Here is a 20,298-nt window from a genome sequence, read left to right on the forward strand (position 1 = left end):
CGCGAGCGCTTTTTGTCTGGGAGCAGCGCTGCGCCAGCCCCGCTCTCCGCTCCCTCCGAGCGAGCCTTTCCGTGACCTAGATAACGCCACAGAAAGCAAGCGCCATGGGCTTCGGTTCTCCCCGAGTTCCGCGGCTTAATTTGATGATTGCGCTGCAAGAACCGAGACGCATCCTTTTAATCTAAATGACTCGGGGTAATTTAACTTGATTTTATTAAAACGTCGGAACGCTCGCTGCGCGTTCCGCACAAAGGAATTAGAGGGGAAGGTTAAGAATCAGCATCAGGGATACCAGCAGCTCCCTCTAGTTGGAAAGTGCATTATTATTGTCCCTGAAGAGCCAGTAAATAGCAAAGATCCCCAAATGTTACAAGCTGCTTACATCAAGCGGCTTGGGAACTCGCGCTGGAATACGTAATCCTTGTAGATCCACTAGCTATACAAGACTTGGATTCCCTCCTCCCGAATGAAAACAACTTTTTATTATCTATGGTGGTGACTTCTGATTTTTTTTTTTTTTTTTTTAACGCGTTAACTATCCAAAAATTTTAAAATCCCAGCATTTGACAACGAACCCACTTTGGAACAAAAAACAAAACAAAACAAAACAAACCTGCCGCACGTTAGAGCGGCGATTTGCAAACCGGCTTTCACCGAAATTTAAAATAAGCGTTGGAGCGTGCATATGCTTTAAATAAATATAGGGTTTCAGATATTGATCCAGAAGCCACCTCCTTACATTTCCATGGCTTTGAAACTAAAGAAGAGGCTTTTTAGCCTGAGGGGTTAAAAGTGTGGGTGTGGAAGTGGGCTTTTGTTGGAAAAATTAGCAATGCTATGAGTCATTGTGCATTAGCGGCAGAATAGTTTTGCATCTTGTATGAATCCAGACACCATATGCCATGCGGGGCCGGCCGGCGCTGCGGTGCCACGTGGGCATCCCCAGCGGAAAGGCTGTCGGAGCGCGGCGGCGGCCGCGGCAGCGCGGCCAGCCCGGCCCGCCGGACATTGTCGGGAGCAGCAGGAACAGCTGGTAAGCCAGCAGAGCCCCGCTCGCCCGGCCGGCATGCTAATGAGGCGGCCGGGCCGCACAAAGCCCCGCGCCCAGGGGAGCGACCCCGGGGCCCGGGGAGCCGTGCGAGGGCTCGGCCCGCGCCCCCGGCACCGCCGGTGCGTCCCCGCCGGGGCGGCCGCGGCGCTGCTCCGCCAGCCCCGCTCTGCCGGCGCCCCCGACTCGCAGCCCGGCCACAGAAACCGCACTGGCCTTGCTCAGCACCGACCTGCTTGTGACAAAACCCGAACAAAAACAACCCCAGCCAGTCCCGAGTGCGAGCGGGAATTCAGAGTAAAGTTTCCGAAAGACACAACGGAGATTCAGCTACGCAAATCCCTTCAAAGTTAACAGGGGGAAACAGCAAAATCACCCAAAATTACTTTGAAAAGACACAGAATGTGAACCCCCTGCAGACCACCAAGAACCACCACAAGATGGGATGAAGTACTTTGTTAGTAACCCAAATGTACCAATTCTGCTTCTGTCCAAGAACCGAAGAATGAGCGAGCGCCTCTCACGAAACACAAGTTGGGAGGTTCTTTATCTAACCCAGAAGAAAACGTGAAGCACCGCGGGGACAGGTGTTTGCACCTCTGCGTACCTCGCACCTTCCCGTGAAAGGAACGTTTACTGCTCATAAACAAAGCCCCGTACCGCATTGTGTGCCCCTGCAAGCTGCCCGGGAGGCGTCCTCCCGTCCCGGGCTCCCGGGAAGCACCTTGGCAGGGTGGGATCACACCCTCCGAACTACGCTATTTCCAGCGGGATCATAACTTCCCCGTTTTTGGCAGGGGTTAAAGAGGCGTGGCTGTGTGGTTTAGGACCCTTGTTTGCAACTAGTACACACCTATTAGTACACACGTCACTTAGAAATCCACAGCTGAGTTTGTTTTGTTGGGTTTTTTATCCTGACCCGTTATCCCACAGTGAGCTCACTTTTCATTTAAAAACCCATTACATTCTTGATGTCACTTAAGTCCAGGTTTGTTTTTGGAACTGTCCATTATATCAGCCAGCGAAGAAGAGCCTCTACAACGGCTGGGGTTTATTCAGTGCTACTGAAGAGCGCAGATGCTGCCCAGAGATCAGCAGTTTAAAACTCTTGTGTCAGAATCGGCCTGTGGCTTTCTCAACAGCCCTCAGTGAACTTTGCAGCTCCCAGCCACGGGGGAGGATAGCAGTGCCTCACGTTATAGCGACTATAAAATAAACTGCACTGTTCCCACGCAGCCACCCCAGCAGTGCGCGTACAAGCTGTGCGTCTAACAAGGCACCACGAGCAGGTTCAGGGATGGACACGGAACAGAAAATAGAGAACTGTGATCCCATTGTGTCCGCACAGCACAGCGGCATGCAGCGTTTAGACCTGCAGAAGCGTTTTATACTCTTTAGACATGCACCGGTGGGACGCAGTAGATTCTCTGCGAGTCCATGAAGAGCTCTGTGAATGAGAGCTGAGGAGCCGCCTCCACAATCCCATGTAATGCCACCTAAAAGCTTTGCCTCGCATGACTTATTACAGGCTGGAGCAGATTAGAGGCATCGATCGCTGCCTGGAGAAGGTTCTGGCTGCGAGGAGGGAAGGCAGAGGAGACAGACAGCCCGGCCATCGATCGGCTGCGGCAGGAACCGTGTGGGATGAAGGGCAGAGCTGCCAGCGCCCGCCCACGCAGCCCCGGCCCATCCACAGCCTCCCTCGGATCTGGGCACCCCTCGCCAAGGGCGGCGAGCGGGACCTGCTGCTGCTCCCCACGGACACTGGCCACTGACAGGCGCTCCTGTGAGCCAGGGCCGGCCGCTCGGCAGAAAACCGTCAGGGGCCACGTCACATAGATTGCCACAGCTCCTGTGACACATGCTTTAGAATTTCATAGCAATTTCTATCAGCATCGATATAGCCGGAGGGCACCTCTTCTTGGGATGAAATAAAGGGGACAAACTGTGAACCCTGTCTGAAAGGAGTAACAGGCTTTCCATCTCATTTCCCCGGTGCGATCAAACACTGCCTTGTACCCACAGCAGAGTTCCGAACCCCAGCGCCACAAAACACGCACTGAAAGGGACAACAAAACGTGTCCGACACCACACGAGCCTCCAAGAACATCTGACAGCCATTCACACAATTAAGTCCAACACAGTAAATACCTTTCTTTCCCAGATAAAGCAGGTAAGCAGATCAGGGACTCTCTATTAGGTTAATCAGAAATTGGCTTAAGCCAAGAAAGGGATTTAATTCAGAATTTGAAGCTGATGTTCTCTGCTTAATCTTCTTGGTTCCAGATATTAACACATCTAGGATATATGAGTATGTCAATATCTGGATGAGACGTCACGAATTAAAGCTCTGGGTATCTTTTGGTGTTGTGTGTTTAGACGGGAGTTTTGGCTGTACCCCGCCGAGCTGCCGGCTGGCACGGGTCAGCAGGCACACCACTGCCATGCCAGTGGAGAAAGCAGTCGCTCACGTACCAAACTACTTCTCCAGCGTACGGGCTGTGTTTTCCTCTGGCCCACAGAAAGGAGTGCAAACTGTGAGTTGGGAAATGGTGACATCCTGTGCTCAGATATTACGTCAAGAGTTCTCACCCCCACCGTGCTCGTTTGTGCTTGTTCCAATGCACAGACACCTCCAGCGCCCGACCTCACAGCAAAGCGGGGCGCAGGAGCCAACAGGCAGAATGAGATCAAACCCCTCTGCTACCCATAAGAACAAACCAACTTATCCTAAAAGCGAGGTTTTGTACAGAGATGATTTTATAACCAGTGTGTTAATAAACCCCAACAAGAACTGGCCCCCTATTTACTCATTCACAGGAAGACACGTGTAGTAGCTCAAATTGCTAGGAAAAGAATTTAAAGACTACCAGAAATCACTGAAGAATGCAGGGAAGAAGCCCACTGGTGCTGGCACACGGGACATGCTCCACCTGCCCCAAGGCAGCTTACAAAGAGCTGCTCAAAGCTGAGGCAACGTTTCAGACGTGTTGGGATCTTTCCTACTCTTCTCTAAATTCAGTTAGCATCCCAGTCAGGAAGGACTGGGATTATGAGAGTTATTTGCAATGGTGGAGGAAAAAAAAAAAAACAAACCCAAAGCGGTAAGATACTAGAAATAACAGTGGAACAATTTTCAAATTAAACCAATTCAGTCCAAGGAGAAAAGAAATGGCTCCATTTGGAAAGATAACCTGGGCAGTGAGAATTGCATTTCCCTGGGCATTCTAAGAGGAGCTTTTTGCTCAGACATCACTATCCCCAAATCCCAAAGTCATTTTGGAGACCAGGATTGAATTACGGGCCAACCAAAGTGCCTGTAACACCTGCCAAACTAGTTACATTTTCATGTCTGAAGGCTGACTAGCACCTGAGCTTAGAAACCGTCAGCTTAGACAGCAGCTGCCAATCAGACCTGTAAATACTTCAATCCAAAGCCTGGTTCCTCCAGTATTTATCTTCACAGACAAGAGCAGGTCCCAGAGAGGAGCTCTGCTGCAGCTTAGTGCCACGGCACTCCAGATCACACAAGTGTTCAGAAATCCTCCCCAGCACACAGCTTGTTTTGCACAAGCTGGAAGAGCTTTCAGAGATGCAGCTTTACAGCCCTGCTCCCACCAGTTTTTGAAATATTCAGCATTACTGGAACCAGAACAGACCCTTGCTTAGTTATGGCACGTAATTATTTGTTTGCAAGAGAGGTTGTTCCCTCCTTTCCCCAGCAAATACAAAGGAGGCTCGGATGCACTCAAAAGCCTGCATAAATATATTCCTCTCAATTCAAAAACTGTAGCAAGCTTAATATTATTTCCTGTCCTTGTAAAATTTAAGTCACCTTACTAGTCATGGTTTTTGTAAGTCCCGGTCATATTTAAAGTCAGTTACTGCCTGAAAAAGCAGCCTGGAGAGGCTGCTGGAGCACATTGCCTCGTGCCCAGCAGTTACTCAAGGATGGCAAGAGTCCCAGTTAGCAGGGGCTGCAGCCGTCAGCCTCGGTGCTCCAGGGCACCAAGGAGGAATAAAATGTGAATTTGGAACATAAACTGATGCGCAATCATCCCCGCCCACGGAAGCGCTGCGGCAGCGGCAGCTCTGTTCCATAGACGACTGAGCTGTGCTTGCACCACCCTGGGCCAGCTTCTGCACGCTGCCATCATGTGCCCTTTGGTGGACACAAAGAACCTGTGGCCAGAACAGCTCTAAACTGAAGTGCAAATATAGTTAATTGCTTTTTAATGAATCTCGTGCCCTAGTGAATTCCTTAAAACCAAAAGTGTTACATAAACGTAAGAGAAAAATGATCTTAAAAAGTCTGACGTGGTCTGCCATAGTTACTTTCTTCATTTTCAAAGAGATTTCCAACAGAAAGCTGTATTTGGGCACGGCAGCGGAATTTGTGTCATCATGACCAAGCGGCTGCGGGCAGCGAGATGCTCCCGCGGCTCTGCGGTCCCGGTCCCCATGGAAACCGGACTCGGATATTGTCCTCCACTCGCTGGAGCACCAAGTCGGGAGCCTTTTGTGCCTGATGAGATTTCTTCCACAACCTTCCAGCAACAGACCCTACAGCTTCCTCCTGACTCTTTCCTAATTGAGATGCAAATTAATCTCTGTGGCTGATTACACTTCCCTTACAGCCCCTGACAAGTGCAGCTGTAGCCGGAGTTTACAGACTTTCCAACAAGTGACTTCAGCTGTCACTGCTGGCAAGGCGCTGCCCCGGCTCCCCAGCACACGACCCCGGCCCTCCGCCGCACCACGCAGGGCAGCGACGAGGATGGGGCTCTCTGCGGGTACTTCACGCCCAGCCACTGCTCCAGCCCGAGCACCACGGACGCAGCACCCCATCACCACGGAACCACTGACACCAGTTTGATCCGTTTCTAACCACACCACAGCCAAAAGGTCTTTAGCTGCTGACCCTTAGCAGGGATGTTTCCTTGCAACATGACCCACGTGTCAAAGAGAAGCTGGAGACTGATCCTCCTCAGCTCTGCCTCGCTGCAGCCTGCAGCCCTCATCCCAACTACAGTTATGATTAATGTGTGCCAAACATCAGCCCTTACTCTGCCAGGATCATTGCTTTCTATTTCTCCCTCCCACTGACGTTTTTTGAGTTATTTCCATCTCCAGTCTGACAAAGGCACCTTCATTTACTGTTTGCACTGCTTCCCTCCTGTCCTCCTCGCAGCAGCTGGCACAGCAAACACGGGACCTGAGCCACTCAACCCTTTGGGAGCTGTGCTGGACAGGTCCAAGCGTGACCTTCACTCATCTACACACTCACGTTCCAACTGCCGGCTTTAGTGTATCACAGAGCCTTCGCTACCTACAGACAGAATGAGTTATGGATAGCTTTCTCTCCTGCTCCAGTACCACCCCGATGGGATCTGCCCACCACATCCCCTTTGTCCCATTTCAGCAGCTTCTCAGTCCACTTCCATGTATCAGACAGACAAGTGGCAGTTGATTCACTACGGACAGCACTGGCGCAAAAGCAGACGCAAAAAAAGGCGGAAAAGAATGTGGGGACAGATGCTGCCTCAGACCCGCACAGAGCAGCGCCCTGTGCTGTGGGGTCTGTGCTGCTCTGTCACCCCAGGGACACGCAGGGACCCTCAGGGACACTCCCTTGGAAAGCAGGAGCACGGCCAGCTGGTGAATGCTGCTCACTCACAAAATGCTCAACACCAAAAAACGGGAGGACTGCGGGTGGGAGCAAGGGGCTGGGATAGCCTCGGTCTTGTAACTGCTGCTACTTATGTCCGCCTTACTGCACTGTTACTTTAGTATTAAACACTGAGAAACAGACAGATTAAGCTAAATTCTGCACAGCACAGTTTCAGGGATTTGTTCAATTTCTCTCAAGAAACAAGAAAACACGACGAGTCTTGACTCGCCCGTCAGGCATTGCCACAGTCTGCACAACCACCACCAACTGCCTTTGCTTTACCGTGACTAAACAATTCATTATTAACACAAATCTACTTTTAATTTCTGATTGCTACTTCTGCAAAGTGTCCTGGATAAAACTTAGCCTTTAAAAACCCCCAGCTTTGGGGATACTCCGTGTTTTAAAAATGTGCATCTCAAACTAATTCCTCAGCATTCTTCCAAAGATCAAAACGTTCCACAAACTCTCTTTCAAAGTCATGCGATTAGAAAAATACTCATACCAAAAGCTCCCCAGAGAAAGCAAAGTGCAGTGAGCGCTTGTCCTGAGGTAAGCGACGTGATTAGCAAAACAAGCTATACGACACATGAAGGCACTATGGGAAGATCCCAGAATGGGTGCAAACCAGTGCTGGCACTGTGGGTCTGTGCAGCACCCGAGAACCACAGTGTATGTCACAACTCCTGTCCCAGAGAAGCACATCCTCCAGCCACCTTCCAGCCACTGGTGGAAAACAGGCTCTGAAAATGCCCAAACACAGGCGTGGCTGGAATGAAACTGGAATTTGGGACCTGAAACATCCATACCCGAGGACGAATCCCATCTGTCTTATTAATGTAATGAGTCCAAGTAAAGTTAATTGGATAGGATAAGAGCATGGCTGAGCTCTGGCTATCAGCCCGACATACACAGGCCACAGCTTCCATCCGTGTCAAAGCAAACCGGGAGCTACCACTACTCACAATCCAAAGCTAATTCAGTGCTAAGCTCAGGCCCACCAGCAGCAAGACAGAAGCTGCCGGTGACAGACTCCTGTGACATTACCATTTCGGTTTTGAAACACCGGATGGCAGCCAGGTGTGAGCCGCTGAAAGCCTCGAGCAGGACGCGAAGAAAGCTGTGACCTTTGCCGATAAAATCAGGAAACAGGAAGGATTTTCATCCCAGCCTACCTCTCTGCAGGACGATGTGCTCCAGGTGAGAACCCTAGCAAGGGGAGCTTTGCCCCATGGAGAAAGGATACAAGCTCTGGTAGAGTGGGATGAGGGACTTGACAGCTCTGCTGGCGTTGATGCACGTGGCACAGATCAGGCTCGGCAGCAGCTTCGCGGTCACGATGGCGCCGTCAAAGAGGGGACCGAAAAACGGCACCTGGGCAGCCCAAAACAGAAAAGCAGGCTTCAGAACCACCGCAGGAGACTGGCACAGCATTGCGCCGTAAGGCGGTGCGACCACGCCGCTCCCCGCGCTGGAACTTGCAGCGTGACATTCACCCCCCAAGCTGGCGAGTGCTTAAATCCCCCACGACCGCCCTCGGCGCACTACACAGACACACACCCGCCTCAGAACGTTCTGCTGGGGAAGCACGAGCTTGGTGCGCACAGGAGCGGAGTCCATCTACGGATTCGCACTCGACGTGCCTTTGGCAGCGGATATTAAGGGCTTCCTTTCCATCTGGGCTCCCAACAGGGGACCCTGATTCACTGGCTGACTCCAACACACTGGCAAAGATGTATTTACTTCAGATAATCCTCTACAAACTCCTTCCATGGACTTCATAGAAGGGAGTAAAAACTTGAGCTGGCCCAAAATAAGGAGGTGTGTGGAAGGCAGAGGAGATCGCAGAGCAGGGACTCTCTCAGGGGCACAACACGGGGTCGGGACAGGCACAAATGGGCCCAGCCCAGCAGGTCAAGGTGCCCAAATGCTGCTGCTTCAGGGCCACCTCCAGAGGAAGCCCTGTGCGACGTCCTCTGGTGACCTAAGGCTCTGCAGATGAAGGCCACGCTACGTACAAGAGATGCTTTCTAAAAGTAAACTGTGTCCAGAATTGCAGACACGAAACGGACCTGAGCCTGTCAAACCCAGAAAATTTTGGTGTTTAGCTACGTAACTTTTAGTACCTAGGGGTCCTCAAACTCATTTCCCTCTCACAGACTCAAAATGAAAAAACCAACTAAACCCAACTGAAGCCCTAGACAGAAGCCAGCAGCAATTATCAATGTTTAAGCTATGGATTTTTTCCATCTGTACAGAGGCTTATCACATAAATAAATACCCTCTATTATTCTTCTCCAACTGCTTGTGGGTGACTGTGACAGTCATTCAATAAATGGACAAAGGGAATAATATAAATCCCCTGCATCTAGGGAATTCCTCTAATTAGAAGTGGCAATGAATTACAGAAGAAATTTGGGTTTAATGTAACATCTGCAAATGACAGCTGTCTCTGCACACACTTATTCTGTCATTCCTTTACTTAAAATAATTACCCACCCCCCAAAAAAGTGTAAAATGTTTCCATAGCGGTTTTGCCTTCTTTTAGATTTTTTTTTTTTTAATTCACTGCTGGCATTACTATCCAGGCAGTTGGAAGGAAAAGGGACAGAGGAAAGCCCGTGCCACCAAAACGATAACGCTACAGAGCGTCGAGTCTTTCCTCTTTGGGCAGCAATGTTGTTAGGTGAAATTCTTATCCCGTGCCCTGCCTAGAAGCACTGACAGTGGGAGAGGAGAATGTAGAAGCACAAAATAAGGAGGTTCAGTACGTACCAGCATTAAAATGATACCACCACACAAATACCAGAAATGTAAAGTCAGATTAGCAGATGCTGCTGGGGCAGGGAAATTCCCTGCCGGGCTTTTTGGACAAGTAGGTTTTGCTTACAGGACTTGCTGTCACGGCTTCAAACCCACCTGGAGCTGGGGAGTGAGGCAGACTTTCTCGTGCTGCACTAGGGAATTCGCAGACGTAACCCACGGACAAGGTGTGTGTATCCCACCCAGGGAGAGCAGCAGTGGAGCCGAGGGCTCCGGACGCGCCGCGATCCGAGCGCCGCACAGCCGGACCAGGCGCACACAAAGCTCGGAATTATTCATTCCCGAGCAGATCCAGCGGCCTCGCCGAGGGTCATTAAAGTCAATGGAGCTCCATCTCATCAGCTTCCATCTGCACAGGGGCTCGGCCCTAACGAGGGCCGGGGGCGGGGGGAGGCCAGGGGAACGCGCAGGGCGCGCTCCCCGCTCGGCTCCGCTCCGAACCCGGCACCGCGCACCCAGCCCAGGAAAACAGGGCTCTGATGGCCACAACAAACAAACAGTCTGCTTTGACAGGAATCGATTTTACAAAACAGAGGGAAAGATCCCCTTCTGTGAGTGCTCCAAATGTCACCGCAAGTTATCCACGAAGCAAAAATTAATATTCAGCCCACTGCAAACACCTGCTTTGTTCCAATTTTTCCAACAGAAAAATCATTATTTCTGTTGCCCGCAGTAAAAGTAGGCAAGGTTAAATAATCCTTCCGAGCACAAAGACTTCCTCTCGACAGCGAGCAGCACTAGTTAAAAGAGTGGGGAATGGGTAAATTATTGTACCAAATGGCTGAGAATTAATCTCTGATGACGAGCTGCAATCTAACGAGGCATCTGTGTCCCAGGGAACCCGCAGCATGTCCCTGGCGGTATGTGCAGTGCGGAGCCTGCCTGGCATGCTTTGTCCCCTCTCACAGGCAGCTTTTCCTCTCATTGTTCCCAATATCCTCGTGCATCTGTGACGCGTGGAATGCATTCACACTAACAGACTTACTATTGTCTTCCCTCCGAAGCTTTGTCGGGCAAAGACTGCAGCACGGTTCCTGATAATTATATTGCTTAATTAATCAAGACAAAAAAAATTTGCAAATCATTGCCCGGTTGCCAAGCAGGGAGATCAAAAATGAAAACAATACAAGCTGAAGCAACATAACAAAAGTAACAGCTATCTGATCAGAAATTCTTCTATAATGAAGCTATTAATGCTAAAGCGGTTAATGTTAACATTGCTCCAGGTGTCTCTACTTGGCTGCAAACAAAAAGGCTAACATTATGGATATAAAAGGCCAAATGTTGCCATGGATTCTGTAACCTGATAGAGAGGACAGCCTTTTCATTCGATTAGGGAATGCAATTTAAATACCAGGGACTGAAGCCAAACAACAGACATTTCTCTCTGCAAGCCTCTTTCATTCACCCTGGGGTCAGTAGCTGGTGAACAAAAGGTCAGCCACACTTGCCCTGGAAATGTCTGGATTAATTTTATTACATTGTAATGGTTTGTACTTTAAATGTAGGGATAACACTAAATTTCCAGTTAGCTCTTATCCTGGCTGCCCGTCGGGTGGCTTTGACCAATATGTAAGGTGACACAGCTTTTCTCCATCGCTCCAGAGACGTCTCGAGCCTGTTCCTAACGCTTGGCTCTCTAAGTTCCCTGATGGAACGCTAAAAGCTAAAATGCTCAAAAAGTAAACTGCAGAGCTCAACACGAAGTATAAAAAAGCCCCCACAACCTGCTACTAGAAAATTTTCAAGTTTGAAATGTCTACTGACAAACCCCTGGTTGTCAACATCTAACAGCTCCGTCGTTTGCAACTCAAAAAACACTGTCTGCAGCTGGTGACAAGGGATATGATGGAGGCATCTAGAACAGCCGGTTACTCCTCTGGACAAATACTGTCCCTCGTATAAGGCAAAAGGTGTTTATCACACTGATTACCTTCACAAAGTATATTTAATGCATATTTGTGCATCCATGATGTACCAGACAAGCACTTGCAGAGGTGGCTTTTTTTTACACCCGTGCACAGATGTACCCACACACACATCTCTGACGTTTTGCAAAAAAAAAAAGGCATTTTTTTCCAAAAGCTGTCTCAACTGCGAGCCTCCCATACTTTGTTTGGTGACAGGATGTCCAACGCCCCCCACCATCCCACCCAGGCAGGAGGCAGCGACAGCCCCGCAGACGCGCGAGGCTCTGCACGGTACCGCGTGGGCAGCACTGACCCAGCACCACATGAGGAGCTCGCCTCGGGAGCGGTTCGCTCTCGCTGCCTCGGAAGAAATTCACAATGGTGCTAAATACTGTCCTTCACCCAGTAACTTCCGCGGGCTGGGAACTCTGAAATGCTTCTCTCAGTGCTAAGTGTGGCTATAAAATGAATGAGCAGTCACTGCCAGCACCATTAGTAACTCCAGTTTTAAAGTAAGCTCATTGCTCAGCTCATCTTTCACCCGAATCGCACAGACTGGTTTTGTACTCACTGGGGAAAAAGCAACCCCCAGACCCTAAGCCACCGAGCCTTACTTGAGCAACGCAACTGCTGCTGACTTGCACAACACAGCAGAGCCAGTAGAGCACCCAGAACGTACCTCGGGTTTCTTCATGATCTCAATGAAGAACATGTGATTCTTCATGGGGTAGATGACGATGAGGACGTCCCCGAAGTCGGTGGGGATGATGCCCCTGCGGTAGTTGCGGGTGTGCTCGGACCACACGATGTGAACCTCATCATTTCCCAAGTGACGGAGCTGCAACGGCAAATTGGCTCTTTATTAATCCGAGCGATAACCACGCTTCAGGAGGGGTCACGGCTCACAAATTGAATTACAATGCTCGATAGCAGGAATATTTCATTACGGAAAAAGTTAAAATATTGTTTTTCTCCAGTTGCTCATGAAAGCATCAGCTCAATAATTTGCTTCATTTAGAACTCATTGTTGTCTGATGGCTTAATTAAGTCATTATCAAACTAGCCATTAGCATGATATGTAAATGTACATTACCTACAGTGATTTAAGATGGAAAACCGAATTACTAGAACAAAGCATTAACCAACAGAGCATTGTATTCCAGCTAAAATAAGGCAGCTGTCACAGAAATATGAAATGCCTTGACTCAGAACGTCAAGAAACTGCCTGTCATGAACCACTATAACTGAATTTATTATCCACAAGCATCTCCTCGCTGACTGTGTCTGGAGGGGGCTCCTGCTTGAAACGTCAGCAAAATATCTGGGCAATGCGAAGTAGAGAAGAATGGGGAATACCGTGGGAGTTACACCTTTTCATTTGGAGCAGAGTTGCATGAAATACAGATAAAATTTAAACATGACATCCGCAGAAAGCATCCGAGAGCCTCTCTGTGTGTGTGTGTGCGTGTGTGTGTTTGCTCTGCTGCTGGAGGTGATCTAACAGATGGCAAAAACTATTTGGCAATCACGTACAAGCCTCGCACAATGGTTTCAACTGTAAGCTTTAAAGTTAAAATGTAATCCACACGCAGAATGCCAGCTCCAAGCATAAAGAGAATTTAAGTCCCACTTAGAGCTTAAAAGACACCCCCCACCCTCCAATTTGGTGCTACCCCTGGAACAATGCGCACAATAGACCGAACAAAGAAGCCAAAACGAAGCTCTGCTACTTCACTCTGTGTGGGGGGAGAGAAAAAAGGGAAGAGAAGGTGGTGGTTTTCACTGGTAAATAACAACTAACACCAGCACGCTTTGGATCAGCCCACACTGCGCTGATGAAACTTCCCTGTTCAGAACCAGGCAGTGCCTTTAGAAGGAAAACCTTTCACTCCTACGTATTGGTGCCAAACTGGACCCCCTCAGTCACGAGAGAAATGTGGCAAAACCACACTGTGAAAAATCAAAGAAAAAGCTACAACTGTGACCTTGGCTTACAGTTCATATTCCAGCAGAACCAAGTAAAGCTCCGTTCACAGAAGGACTGAGATCCTCAGCTTATTTTAAATGAGACAGAAGATAATAATTGCGTTTTATTTACACCCATGAGTAGAAGGTAATTTTAGCTCTGTTTGAAGAAAACATGAACCATTTTTGTCTTGAAAAAACACGGGAACATTAACAATACTATTATTAGAGCTTCTTACGCATACAAAACAAGTAGAAGTTGCTGTTCTGGTGGTCACCTCAATAGCTGTGCAGAATCCCAGTAAAAACAAAGGAACACACAAGAAAACACATGTTGGTAATGCCACAGGCTGACGTCTACCAGAGGAAGCAGGAATTTACACACAGGGCAAAATCCTGATCTCACTCTCCATGACCAGGTGCAGCCAGGTCACCTCCAAACTGATTAGAAGCAAGATGTCAAGTTTAGTCCTACAAACCCCTAAAATCCATCTGGTGAGCAGACTTTGTGCACAGCAGGTCCCAGATGCTGAGGGTGCCTGGCCAGGCTGCCCCACTCCAAGGACGGGCCCAGCTCAGCCCAGCTGAGCTCAGTGAACCCCTGGCCAGGGATTTGCGAGGGCCCACGTTTGGAGGCTGAGCCCAAGCCAGCTCTGGCGCTGGCTTCCCAGCACAGAGAGCCCACGAAGGCAGCACCCAGCAACCTGTGCTGTAGGAAGCCCAACAAGTAAACGTGGACACGGAATTCCGTAAGGCAGTGCCGCTGCCTGGTTGCAGAGGGCAATTCACAAACCCAGCTCAGCTCTTCTGAAGAAAAGGCTCTGTACTGCCATGCCTCCTATGGCTTTTGAGGTGAGAAGCAGCACATACTGCCGAAAAAAGTCATCCAAGCACGTCCAAATACTGCTTGAGGGACCCTTTTTAAAATCCCAAGGAACTGTTCTGATAATAATCAAACACTTTGTACTGATACTGCAGTCTTGAGAACAAAATTCAGTGAAGAAGGGAACTTAGCTGAACCAACACTTGCTGTGCTCATGAATCCCTAACTCTGCCACGATCCCCACTGGCGTGTGCCAGTGACTTGTTCTAGAGCTTAAGTTACTGCCCTTGTTTCCAAGTCACACATCCTTAAGCACCACAGCTACAAGGTATAATGCTACAAAGAAAAAACTGGCATTAATCACAAATACTTGTTATTGAGAGATAACTTCATTGATAAAAAGCCGTTATCATAATCTCATCAGTGACAATAAGCCAGCTGCTATTTCCCTGTGTTGTTTATTCAAAACAGCAGCTGTGGGGCAGACTCAGTGCCCTGAAGGACTTCAGCAAGTTGTGCTGAAATGTTCAAAGCCCCACAGCTGACGCATGCCGAGCCAGAGCTCCAGGCTGCTCTCTCCACCAAATTCAGGGGTGGAGGGGGGGAATAAGGAAAAAAGCTACACCAAAAAAAAATCCCAAAGCAGCCACGAAATCAGATCGGTATCAGAAGCAAAGCCCAACAAGAGGCTGGAACGATGGCTCTGCGAACGCGGCGGGGAACAGCAGCCCTGGCAATGGCAGCGTGTGCTCGGCGGGCGCGCGGGAACGAGCCCAGCCCGGCTAACGGGGCCTGGCCCGGCTAACGGGGCCCCTGGCCCGGCTAACGGGGCCCCTGGCCCGGCTAACGGGGCCCCTGGCCCGGCTAACGGGGGCCCTGGCCCGGCTAACGGGGGCCCGCTGTCCCTCCCGTGGCCCCGGGCGCGCAGCTCCAGCGCCGAGCTCCGCGGGTGCCTGCGGCCGGCAGGCAGCGCTGACACTGGTCACGGTGCACACCTCCGGCATGACCTCCTTTCCCTGCTAATTGCATTACACAGCCAGCTGGCTCCAGAGAGGAGTCGTCTGTTTGACGGAAGAATTCCTGCTTTTGGGGAGGCAGGGCTGCTACTTTTGCTAAGTAACAGTGGGGCCTGACATCCCCATTGTCTGGCTGACTGTGTGCCCATCCTAAAATCTAAGTTTTATTTGTAAATTAACCAAGGAACTTCCTGCCAGAGCAGGGCTGCCTGGAGGACTGATAATGTGTGCCTTTCATTCCCTTTCACTCTCACTGTATCACTGCCAATTTGTTTTTCTGCTGCTCGCCAGCCCGAGGCCATAAAAGCCTTGTAAGACATAAGTGCAATTATAGTCCTGGAGTCAAATGAATTGGACAAATCCAATAGCACAGCTCTGTCCCCACTCTGCAAACCCCTACAGCAGTCAGATTAGCTGCTAAAAATCTAATCTAGCCCCAGCTAACAAATTTCTGCAGCAAAGGAGCAAGAGTTCAATACGGGGTTGCAACCAGATTTCTGAATTGAAAAAGTTCTGCTCTGACAATGGAGAAGATGGAACAAATCACAGAGAAATTCTGCAGCACATCTTTAAACCATTAAGCACAATTTGAGCAGAAAAAGACAGGGACATTAGGATGCCATTCCTGGGATTGACTTTCACTCTTGCCACAAGACAGACAGATAAAGTTTGGAACCAATGACGCTGAACCCTACAGCAGCAAAAGAGATCAGCTGGATTTTGTTTACTCCACTAGAAAAGATTTCTGCCAGGACTGAGACTTATTTGGAGAGGGGTTTTTCTTTCTTTCTTTTTTTTTTTTTCTTTCTTCCCTCATGAATTAGCAATATAATGTCAGCAATATACCTCAAATAAAAAAATGCAGACTGCAAATGACAGCTCTACTGCACAAAAACAAGGGGGCCAAGTTCATCCCCAGTGGAAACGCACCTATTCTTGGGAATTCATACCAGATCTTCATTTATCCTTGCGTTCAGTAAAAATAAAAGAACCACAATAACACATTTAAGTAAAATTACCGCATCTGCTGAATTCCCCAGCCCCCAGAATTTATGGCCTTGCTACTGCTCCACAGGCCAGCAGGTGCTCAGTCCTTCTGTTCAGCTCGGAGCGTGCTGACAGGGACGAAGCCTCTCTTGGTCTGAGGCAAAATAAGCAGAGAGGAAAACCCACAGCACTCCCATAGACTTCAGAGATTGGGGGGACGACCTTAGATCCCAGAGGGAGAGCAAGGAAACAGAAGTTGTGGCCCCCACTGAATCCTGGTAAAGTTTCCTCCTCCCAGTACCACTGTCCCGTATCACCAGGTACAGTTCTTTGCAGGAGCAGGAACGGAATGAATGCCATGGGAATCCATCTTTCTCTCCCACATTCCCATGAAAAAAAAGCATTAATGGCAGGAAGCAATAAATACAATCTTTTTAACTGGGACGTTCTGTCCCGACAATCTGAGGCAGGGACCTAAGCCCAGAGAACTGTCCACTTTCCAGAAACTGCAGTGCTTCTGAAACGCACACACCTTTGCTCTGCTCGCAGCTGCAGCTCTGTAAAATCTGCCGAGAGCCCACGCTGATCTGCCCAGAACTGCACTGCTTGCTCACAGCAGAGCTGTGACAAACTGAATGGAACTGTTGTGTGTGGAACCACGGACGAGTATGCGTTAAAAAGCCCTCTGGAAGTCATCTGCTCTGAGCCACTGCTTGCAGCTCCCTCAGGTCCACGAGCTTGCTCAGAGCTTTGTCCTTCACTGGAATTCCCAGTTTGATCCCTGCGGGCTTCCATTCCAACAGCAGATCTCAGGTTTTCCTGAAGGGTCCCAGAGCAATCCCTTTGTGGTATTTTCAGCATGTGCTGGAGCTGGCCTGGCCTCCTGGCACCATGAAACTTGGAGACTGACAGCTACTAAATGTTTTTGCTTTCTGTTTCTCAGATTCTCGTAGAGTGAAAGCAGGGAAGACAGAGTAACTCTCAGTGGCTGTGATAGCCCCTAACATGAACGAGAATTAGGAGAATAAGCAGGCTGTTTGCAGATAAACCCCATCTTCCCCTTGTGGTAGCTCTGCCACACTGTGCTCTCCCCCTCCCAGGTGATGAACTACTCAACAGCCAGACCACATCCCAGTGTCTTTGCCACACTTCCACAAAACCCAGGAGCCAGGACTTACAAGGAAGGGAAGATTAGGCTAAATAAATGGCCACAGTTTGTGTAGGAAAAACAAGTCTGGGAAAGACATGGCAGCAGTTCTCAGACACACATAAGTCTGCTGCAAAATAATCTGCCCTTCGTATCCATGTGAAATAGGGTAAGAATCAACGGGCTTAAATTGAAGCAAAGTAGCCCCTACAAGAGATTTTTTTCATGGCACAAGCAGTGGAGCATAGGAATATGGAACATGTTGCCTAGGGAAACTGTAAATCATTCATCACTGGAGTTCTGGTCTAGCAGCTGGACAAACACAGGTCAGGAACAATAAAAATACAGACAGTCCCACCCTGGCAGGGTCCCAGAGACTCTACAGCCCTGTCCTACACACCACTGCCCCACTGCTCCATCCTGAAGCACTGGGAGTACTTTTCTCCACAGCCTCGTATCCACAAAAGTAGCGAGGTACACACGGAAAGAGAAACACGTCGCTTTGCTTGCTTTTCTTTTTCTTCTCTTTAAATGACGGATGTCACGGTAAAAAAGACAAGATCTGACTTTAGTACAAAATGCTGGGCAATTTTTCAGAACCAGTAACCAGAAACTCCACCTTTATATTTCAAGGAAAAGCACGTGTCATTCTGAAACTAACTGGACACCAAACGCAGTCACCCAGTGACAGTGGTACAGACAATTCCCAGAGCAGAGCAGCATCCCATGGTGGACTGGACAGCGTTACTGACGCACGCTAACAACCTCTGCAGGACAAGTTGCCAATCCTCATTAAAAAGGCAGAGATTTGGTATGCCTCAAAAATCTCCTTTGACTGTAAGCAGCAGCTGGCAAACAGCATAATCTCAAATCACTCCTTATCAGGAAAGACAAATGATTAAGCACTGATACCAACAGAATTTTGGGCTGGGTTCTGGCTGTCTTTGAAGCAGAGGCTGCTTGCCGGAGTTGTGCCTAAGTGGCTACTGGCTTGAACCCTCAGCTGGCTGCTTGGGTTCCAGAGCCTGTCACCCACCCCCCGCCCCCCTTTTGCTTTACTGTTCCACATGGGACGAATTGTCTGGAAGGTTTCACGATGCCACATTTGGTTGTTTTGTTCTACCAACCTACAGCAGTTTTGGCAGGCAGACAACGTACAAATGAAATTATTGCTAATATTATTACTCACAGTGGCATTTGAGGCTACCATGGAAATGTTAATTGTGTTTCAGAACCCAGAATTTAGATGCCATTTAATTCAGCTAACCCAGCTGCGGAGCACCACGTGGCACCGCAGGGACGGCCGGCCAGGGCCAGTTAGCACAAGCTGCTTCCACTTCAAACCTTCACCGAAGCACTTGATGACTGCAGTGGTGCAAAACGCACTGCAAGGCCTTTACCTTTTTGGTCAGTGAGTCGTCTGAGTCCGAGGGCATCCTGGTGGACACGTGGAAGATGATCTCCACGGTGGAGGTAGCGTAGTAGGGCGCGGTCTGCCCCGTGCTGCCGTTGCGCTGCAGGCCGCCCATGAACCCGCCGTGCGTGGATAGGTCGACCTGAAGGAGCCAAAGGCACAAACAAACAGCAGCAATCTGAAAAGACTGATGCACAGTCAGCGTTTACTTCTGTATCAAGATTAATGAAATCACCACCCCAGGTCTCAGCAGCCATTCCAGAGAAAAAGAAGTCTTCCCCTACAGCTCTGCAATCTTCCCATTAGATTTGTCTTTTCCGTGCCTGCATTTGACATTTACTAGAAGTAAATCTCTCTTAACTAGCTCCTGAGCCAACATCTATCCAGCAATTTTACCTTCCTCCAGCAAACAGCAGCAAGGAAACAACAGCATTCTGCCACACGCTGCTGGCTGAGGGCTCTGTGGGGCTCACAGCTCCCACTGCCAGGAGCGCCACAAGAGGCAGAGAGAAAAAGAACCAGAAAAACTGCAGAAGAAACTGAAGATTTGTACAGAGAGAAAAACCTCACAAGAAATTATTCCAGAAGTTTAATCAGAAGAAACACCTCTCTGAAGTCAAGCCCAAGTCCAAAGGCGTGTTTGCTTTCCTGACAGCACCAGCCTGAGGATGCTGCATCTCCCTGTGGCACTTGGGTATTTCCCAAACACTCTGTATTTCCCAAACCCAAAAACGTTGATGGCATTTAGATGGCGACACGCCATTCTGACAAAGCAAATGAAACCTGCACACGTCATAAAGAACTCCTGTGCTGAGTGTGTGCCCTGACCACGGCAAGAGCTAAAAAGCAGCCAAGCCATCAGCGTGTCGAGAAATTTTCTTTTTGGTGAACTAACAGCTGTGCAGTGCCACCAGCAGCGTGGCAGCTTGTCTAAATTTACGGCTGTTACCTCCCAGCCCAGTCCAGCAACAAAATCTTCATACGCCTGGCTTCCCCTTGCGTTGGCCAGGATGGAACACTTGTCCTCCTGTCCCTCGGCGATGTAGAACACGGCAATCTTGTGAGTTTCACGACTGCCACGAGACGGAAAAATAAATCAAAGTTCAAGAAGTTTCAGCTCAAAATTGTTTTTCAGATTCCCCTGCACTCCAAACATACGAGCAGGTGCCCACATTTAGCTCCGTACACCCATTTCTCTTAGGCACACAAAACATAGTCGCTTTCAGATGTTCCCCCATTTTCCTGCCACCAAAACCCCACTGCAGAGACCCCAGCTCCAAGAGCAGAGTCAAGCCTGCTCCTCCTGTGCACCAGCCGCAGAACTGGTGACCAAATTCCAATTACAGGGTTAATGACTCAGATCTGTGCAGCACTGCACAGACAGCGAGGTGGCACAGGTGTTAATGGGACCATAATTTGACCTACAGAATCTTAATTACGGGGTGATGACATACAAGGCAGAAGAAACATTATTGACTTTTGGACCCTGGGCTG

At 49.3% G+C, this 20,298-nt stretch overlaps 1 protein-coding gene across 8 annotated transcripts in view; it reads right to left on the reverse strand.

Annotated features, from left to right (window-relative positions):
• Positions 1 to 20,298, reverse strand: part of RALGAPA2 (Ral GTPase activating protein catalytic subunit alpha 2) — an 86,073-nt gene that overhangs the window by 26,697 nt on the left and 39,078 nt on the right. For 7 of the 8 annotated variants that reach the window (XM_042038909.1, XM_042038906.1, XM_042038908.1 and 4 more), the window contains 4 exons: positions 19,754 to 19,877; positions 18,791 to 18,946; positions 12,132 to 12,290; positions 7,966 to 8,093 (listed from right to left, as the gene is read on the reverse strand). In XM_042038909.1, coding sequence (XP_041894843.1) covers positions 7,966 to 8,093; positions 12,132 to 12,290; positions 18,791 to 18,946; positions 19,754 to 19,877 — 567 coding nt within the window. The remainder of the gene's footprint in view (positions 1 to 7,965; positions 8,094 to 12,131; positions 12,291 to 18,790; positions 18,947 to 19,753; positions 19,878 to 20,298) is intronic. The other variant, XM_042038910.1, reaches the window with a different exon arrangement.

This window comes from Corvus kubaryi, unplaced genomic scaffold, assembly GCF_017639235.1.
Source record: "Corvus kubaryi isolate FWS band 111438036 unplaced genomic scaffold, C.kubaryi_AGA036_p1.0 37393, whole genome shotgun sequence".
Taxonomy (NCBI): Eukaryota; Metazoa; Chordata; class Aves; order Passeriformes; family Corvidae; genus Corvus; species Corvus kubaryi.